Source organism: Diospyros lotus, chromosome 9 (assembly GCF_014633365.1).
Source record: "Diospyros lotus cultivar Yz01 chromosome 9, ASM1463336v1, whole genome shotgun sequence".
NCBI lineage: Eukaryota > Viridiplantae > Streptophyta > Magnoliopsida > Ericales > Ebenaceae > Diospyros > Diospyros lotus.
In genome coordinates, this window is record NC_068346.1 from 27,285,496 (window position 1) to 27,293,394 (window position 7,899).

General features: G+C 35.4%; 1 protein-coding gene and 1 non-coding gene across 2 annotated transcripts; one reads left to right on the forward strand and one right to left on the reverse strand.

Moving 5' to 3' along the window:
• Positions 1–5,858: 5,858 nt before the first annotated feature.
• LOC127809331 (uncharacterized) lies at positions 5,859–6,506 on the reverse strand. The gene has a single exon (XM_052348096.1). The coding sequence runs from the start codon at positions 6,504–6,506 to the stop codon at positions 5,859–5,861; it is 648 nt and encodes a 215-aa protein (XP_052204056.1).
• Positions 6,507–7,069: 563 nt separating this feature from the next.
• LOC127810729 (small nucleolar RNA R71) lies at positions 7,070–7,175 on the forward strand. The gene has a single exon (XR_008025540.1). It is a non-coding gene; the product is annotated as a small nucleolar RNA R71 (small nucleolar RNA).
• Positions 7,176–7,899: the final 724 nt, after the last annotated feature.

Genomic DNA, 7,899 nt, shown 5'->3' on the forward strand with positions numbered 1-7,899 from the left:
ACCCACCCCAACACACAACTTCATGGCCATGAGTCTCATACACACAAGCATATGCAAAGCAAGCACAAAAATGTTAAAATGCATACAAGAGTCTTGTTAGCCACCATCCACTTGGGGTTTTCCCCTTACCTCAATATTCCATGGATCTTCAAGTTTCCAACAACTTCAAGCCTCCAAAATCACTTCCCCTAATTTTCTCAAACCCTTCATGAAAAACAAGCCTAGGATCATCAAAGGATCCTTTAAAAATGAAGAGTACAAGAAGATTTCATAACTTTTACCTCTAAGCTTCTTGGACATCTTCTTCTTCTCCCTTTTCTTCTTCTTTCTCTCTTCTTCTTTCTTCCTTTCTTCATTCAAGTGAATGGGAGAAATCTCTCATCTCTTTCCTTTCTTATATATATATAAATATATAATTCCATTACCTTTTTGAATTAAAAATAAACTTCCATTTTACTTGATCCATGGCTTGCCAAGTGTCATCACCACAATCAAGGCTTAATGGCCAAGTCTTCCATCTTTCAAGAATAGATCTAGGCCATTGGATCATGTCTTCCATCTCAAGACACAATTTTTCTTTTCCAATTAATTTTCTTTTCTCTTCCAACATCATAAAGGCCTTCATTAATGGTGAGAGACATAAATATTTTCTTTTGGAATTAAAGAAAAGCCACCATCATTGCCTCATTAAATGCTTGAGTGACTAATAATCTTTTTCCTTTAAAATTTCTTTAATCACTCATATATTCTCAAAATATCTACACAATACACATGCCCATAGATACACTTATGCACAACCCTTTACACATGCACATACATACATGCATGTCTCCCATGACCAAAACCTTGTCAAAATCACCATTAAGACTCCCTTGTTTGATTTATTTACCAAAATTAATTTCTAACCTTTCACTTCAAGGTCAGATTCATCCCGGCACCTAGCTGGGACTTCTGTCCATACCAGAGCCGCTTCCATCATGCTAGCCTCACAACACCTGACCACCCTTCAGGCTCCAGCACTTTGTCGGAGGCTATCGGTAAAACCTGCGGCCCATTCGGTATTTTTCGCTGTATTATAGCGATACCGAAAACTGTCTCCAGTCCAATTTCTCTTGACACCAAAAATCATATCTCGGGATGCTCACTCGTTCCATGCCTTTATTCCCGGTCATTCGAGTCCCGGGGCCTTCCCTGCAGTCGATTCGGCCATTTTTATTGCTACCCCGCTGCTCACAACCACTCTTGGCTTCTCACACCATTCAAGGGCCTATTAAATGTAGCTAAAATTCTTACTCCCAGCACTAGGCAATACCCAAGGTCTATACCCAACCTCTTATCGGGTCTCACTACCCAAATTACCAAAATACCCTTGCCTCGGTATTATGATACCGGCCTAAGCCCTTCCATGTCAAGGGCCTTCTTGGGCTTTCCTTTCATTTTTCTAACACTGGTAACATGGGGTGTTACACTCTTCCCCGTTTCTTTTGGCATCAACACGAAACGAGGGCGTTCTTTTACCGTCCATACACAAGCCGCGCAAAGGAGAAGGAGCTAGCACCCCTATTTCGCTCTCCTTGCCAACGAACGCGTGCCGCGTATCACGAGTTAGAGGCCGGACGCTTGGACGGCTCGAATCCGCGAACGACTTGATAATCTAAAGGTTAGATTTATTTATTTGTTTGTAAATGATTTAATTTCGATGTTGATCCAATCGCCAGGATCGGGGTAAGTTCAAAAATTTTGAACTACGCTGTTTACCCCATAGCAATCTTGCTTTACTTTCACTACCATTTAACGTGAAGGATGATGCATGAGCACACTGTCAACCTCCAATTACTACTAAGCAGCTCAAAACATAGGAGTAGATACATAGCAATAACAATATTTTTTTTTCTTTTTTGTTTTGCTTTTTTTTTTTTTTTCATCATCCCATTTTACTTCAACTCTGTTTAGGCCTAGTTTCAAGAAATAATCACAATACTATTCTCACATAATCAATCATGCATGATCACAAAATCTCACGAATTTTGCCAAGAAGCATATATTTCAACAATCATGATAATCTGGCACAATCAATTCATTTTCCTTAACACTGTCAAACCTAAAATCAATAATCAAATAGAACAATTCCCAATCTTGAGTTAACTATGCATTGAACCAAAATTAATATAGGAAACATGAAATCGGCCCAGACATGAAAATAAAATATTTTTCTAAAGAAAATCAACATTCATGCACATTATAAATTTCTTCTATTTTTTTTTTCAATCAAAAAAAATTGAGAAAAATTATTGAATTTCCCACCCCCACACTTAAATTAAACATTGTCCCCTATGTTAAAAAATAAGAAAAGAGGAAAAGAAAAGCAATACTCCCTTGATGTATGCCTTCTGGAAATGCTTGAAGATTGTTGGCCTTATTCTTTTGAAGAAGATGGGCCGGATTTCTTTATTCAACATGTCCTAAAAAGAAGAAGAAAGAAAAAAAAATTGAAATAAGAAATCAATCCAAAAATATTATAAAAAATAAGAGAAATAATAATAATAATAATAAATAATATTTCAAATGGGTTGCCTCCCATCAAGCACTTCTTTATAATCATTAGCTTGACTAAGTTGTCATTCTCGAGGATCCTTCAATTGAATGGTGGATTTGGAGAAAGATATATGTCCACCATCAACATAATGCTTCAATCGTTGCCCATTAACTTTGAAAGCGCTCTTAGTTTCATGAGAGACTTCAATTGCACCATAAGGGAAAACTTGAGTTACTGTGTAGGGACCACTCCATCTTGACCTTAGCTAGCCTAGAAAAAGCTTCAATCTAGAATTATAGAGAAGAACCTTCTCTCCAACTTTGAACTCCTTCTTTTTAATGTGCGCATCAGGCCATGCCTTGGTTCTTTCTTTATAAAGCCTAGAATTTTCGTAAGCTTCATGCTGCCATTCTTCAAGCTCATTCAATGTCATCTTCATTGTGCACTTGCGGCTTGCAAATCAAAGTTAAGCAATTTGAGAGCCCAATATGCTTTATGCTCTAATTCAACAGGAAGATGACAAGTCTTACCAAAAACTAGTCGATAAGGAGACATTCCAATAGGTGTTTTGAAAGCTATCTTGTAAGCCCAAAGTGCATCATCTAATTTTAAAGACCAATCATTTCTAAACAAGCTCACAGTCTTTTCCAAAATATTTTTCAATTCCTTATTTGAAATTTCCACTTGTCCACTAGTTTGAGGATGATAGGGGGTAGCCATCTTATGGGTAACACCATATTTAGCCAATAAATTTTCAAATTGTTTATTACAAAAATGTGTACCTCCATCACTAATGATAGCTCTAGGACTACCAAATCTAGTGAAAATATTTTTCTTCAAAAATTTTATGACAACCCTTGCATCATTAGTGGGACACACACTAGCTTCCACCCATTTACTCACATAATCAACGGCAACAAGTATATACTCATTATTGAAAGATTTGGGAAAAGGACCCATGAAATCAATGCCCCAAACATAAAAAATATCACAAATAAGAATATTGTTGAGGGTCATCTCATTTTTCCTTGAGATATTACCTGTCCGTTGGCATCGATCACAAGCACTTACATAGGCATAAGCATCATTGAATAAGGTAGGCCAATAAAAGCCACTTTGCAAAACCTTGGTCGCTGTGTTAGAAGGTCCATGATGTCCACCCACTTCTTTGTCATGAGAAAAACTGAGTATGCTATGCATTTCCTCATGAGGTATGCATCTCCTCACCATGCCATCTCCACAAATCTTGTATAGGTATGGTTCCTCCCAAAGATAGTACCTTACATCTGATAAAAACTTTTTCTTTTGATGAAATGACATGTCAGGGGGCAACTCATTACCTACAAGAAAATTAGCAAAATCAGCATACCAAGGTTCATCATTATCTCGCACAAAGCATAATTTTTCATCAGGGAATTCATCATGCAAAGATTGTTTAGCCATGTTTTCCACATGCTCCCCATTTAATCTTGACAAGTGATCAGCCACCAAGTTTTCAATGCCTTTTTTATCCTTAATTTCTAAGACAAATTCTTGTAGCAATAAAATCCATCTTAACAACCTAGGTTTAGCATCTTTTTTAGCAAGTAAATACTTTAATGCAAAATGGTCAGTATAGACAATTACTTTAGATAATATCAAATAAGGTCTAAATTTTTCAATAGCAAACATTACAGCAAGTAGTTCCTTTTCAATTGTTGAATAATTTTTTTGTACATCATTCATAGTTCTACTTGCGTAATAAATGATATGAAATTTATTGTCTATTCTTTTTCCTAAAACTGCACCTAGAGTATCATCACTTGCATCACACATCATCTCAAAAGGCAAATTCCACATGGGGGCTAGAACTATAGGAGCTTGGATCAATTTCTCTTTTAAACAATTAAATGCAAGTATACAATCATCAGTGATTTGAAAAGGTGCATCTTTTACTAGAAGATTAGTTAAAGGCTTGGCAATTTTAGAGAAGTCTTTAATAAATCTCCTGTAAAAACCTCTAACTTCTTTTATGGATTTAGGAAGAGGAAGTTTTTCAATTAATTCAATTTTTGCTCGATCCACTTCAATGCCTTTAGATCACACTTTGTGGCCCAAAACAATCCCTTCTCTAACCATAAAGTGACACTTTTCCCAATTAAGAACGAGATTAGATTCTTCACATCTTTTGAGCACCAAAGACAAATTATGCAAGCATGTATCAAATGAAGATCCAAAAATAGAGAAATCATCCATAAAAATTTCCATAAAATCATCAATAAAGTCTGAAAAGAGAGAGATCATGCACCTTTGAAATGTTGTAGGAGCATTACACAAACCAAAGGGCATTCTCCTAAATGCAAATGTTCCATATGGGCACGTAAAAGTGGTTTTCTCTTGGTCTTCAGAAGCAATAGAAATTTGGTGATAACTAGAATAACCATAGAGAAAATAATAAAATTCTTGACCCGTAAGTTTTTCAATCATTTGATCAATGAAGGGGAGGAGAAAGTGATATTTTCTAGTAGCATCATTTAATTTCCTATAATCAATACACATGCACCTTCCATCCCGTTAATGTTCTTGTGGGAATTAATTCATTATTTTCATTTTTCACCACAGTAATCCCGCCCTTTTTAGGCACAACTTGCACATGACTTACCCAAGAAGAATCAGAGATAGGAAAGATAATACTTGAATCAAGCCATTTTATCACCTCTTTCTTTACTACCTCTTGCATATTAGGATTTAACCTCCTTTGGGGTTGCACCATAGGCTTGAATCCTTCTTCCATCAAGATTTTGTGCATGCAAATTGATGGACTTATTCCATGAATATTAGCAATGCTCCATCCAAATGCCTTTTTGTGGTCCATAAGAACCCTCATGAACTTTTCTTCCTCAAGACCTATCAAAGAAGAAGAAATAATCATAGGTAAGGTAGATGAATCCCCCATATAAACATATTTTAAATGAGAAGGAAGAGGTTTAAGTTCAAGAATAGGAGGCTTCTCAATTAATGGTTTGGCTTTTGAAGAAGAGGAAGAGGAAACATCCAAAGGTAGCAATTTCTCTCTTTTGGATGGATTGAATTTTTGCTTTTCTCCCAAATAGCCCACAGCCTCCTCGTGTTGTTCAACTAAAATTTGATCCTTCACATCAAAAGAGTTAGCAATGCAATTTTCTATGGGGTCATCTAACCTAAATGCATGAAATTTCCTATCCACCAAATCATCAATGCAATCTATCCTTAAGACTTCATTTTCATTTCCATTTGAATGTTTCATAGCCTTAAACACATCAAACACAACTTCTTCATCATTAATTCTAAGACTAAGTTTTCCTTATTGGACATCAATTAAAGCTCTCCCGGTGGTGAGAAAAGGTCTCCCTAAAATTAAGGGCATATCATGATCCTCTTCCATGTCTAGAATAATAAAGTCAATAGGAAAAATAAATTTATCCACTTTTACCAAAACATCTTCCATTACTCCCCTTGGATATTTGATACTTCTATCAGCTAACTGAAGAGAAACAATGGTGGGTGTTGGTTCTTTTAATCCAAGTTTCATGAAAACAGAAAAGCTCCCTGGATCCTTAAGTTTTGGAGGCAATTTATTTTGTAGAATTGCAGAGCATTCTTCATTAAGTTTCATCATCACAAATTCCTCCAACTTTCTTTTGCTTACAATTATGTCTTTCAAAAATTTGGCATAACTTGACATCTTTTTCTCCGTTGATAACTCATGATCATTTTCTTTAGCTTTAAGCTCTTGGATTTCTTCCTCTTTTGAATGTTCTTCATGTTTTTCTTTACTTTCCAATTCTTTTCCACTTCGCAAAGTGATGGCTTTTACATGCTCCCTTGGATTCTTCTTAGTATTGCTAGGCAAGCCTTCTTGTGGTATTTCTGAAATTGCTTGGGCAAGTTGTCCAATTTGAGTTTCCAAGCTTTGCATTCTTGCCCTTGTACTATTGACAAACTTTGCCATCATATATTCCAAATTTGGTTTCTTCTCCTGTGGAATTTGATGTTGTTGAAAGCCGGGGGGCACTCTTTGTTGATTATTACTCCAAGGAAGATTAGGATGGCTTCTCCATCCTGGATTGTAAGTGTTTGAGTAGGGATTAAAATTTGACATGTTGCCACCATAAGAAATAAAATTAGCTTGTTCATAAGAACCAAAAGAAAAAGGATTTCCTACTTAACAATCTACACTAGCATGTCCTCCTCACCCACAAAGCTCACAAGAAAGAAAATGGGAAGAAGAAGAGGAAGCATTCATAGTTGTTCCCCAAATTACCCAAATTCTTATTTAATTCAGCAATTTAAATAGATAAAGTAGTGATAGAATCAACATTATAAATTCCAACTCCCTTTTTATTTGCTCTCTCATTGTCCCATTAATAATTGTTGGTTGCCATCTCCTCCAAAAGTTTATATGCTTTCTCGGGAGTTTTCCTCATAAGGGTACCACCTATAGTTGCATCTAACATTGAACGAGAAGATTGATTAATGCCACTATAAAAAGTTTGTACTTGCATCCAAACAGGTAGACTATGGTGAGGACATTTTCTAAGCATTTCTTTAAATCTCTCCCATGACTCATATAAGAATTCATTACCAAATTGTGAAAAATTGTTATGTCATTCCTTAATTTAGCCGTTTTAGTAGGTGAAAAATATTTAGATAAAAACTTTTGTGCAAAATCATTCCATGTAGTAATAGAATCTGCTGGAAAAGAATTAAACCATTCTTTTGCTCTATCTTTCAAGGAAAAGGGAAACAACCTAAGTCGAACTGCATCCTCACTAACTCCATTATGCCTAAAAGTATCACATATTTCAAGAAAATTAGCAATATGAGAGTTAGGATCATCATTAGGGCCAGAAAATTGTACACTCATCTGGATCATCTGAATAGTTGCAGGCTTGATCTCGAAGTTGTTTGCTTGCACATTGGGCCTCCTAATGCTTGATGCAGTGTCATCCAGAGTAGGTGTAGCATATTGAGCCTCCTAATGCACAATTAATTCAGGCAACTGTACCCTAGTCAAATATGCATATAGTGATGAAAAGATGTCAATCCCACGAGGAATAGATCACAATACCAAAACGATTCTAAATTAATCTAAGTTGAACAAATTAATTAATCGATAAATAAAAAGAAAAATAAATAGAAAACTGAATTCTTTGTGAGAAAAATTAATTAATAAATACACTAGGGTTTTTTCAATTTCTTGATCAAGGGGTATCAATTCTCCACCACTGGCGCGTATCATGCACCATTGAAACCTACAAAGAAGAAAAAAAAATACTAGAAATTAAAAAATTAAAAATAAAATTTAAAAAAATGAAAAAATAATAAATAATAAAATTAAATTA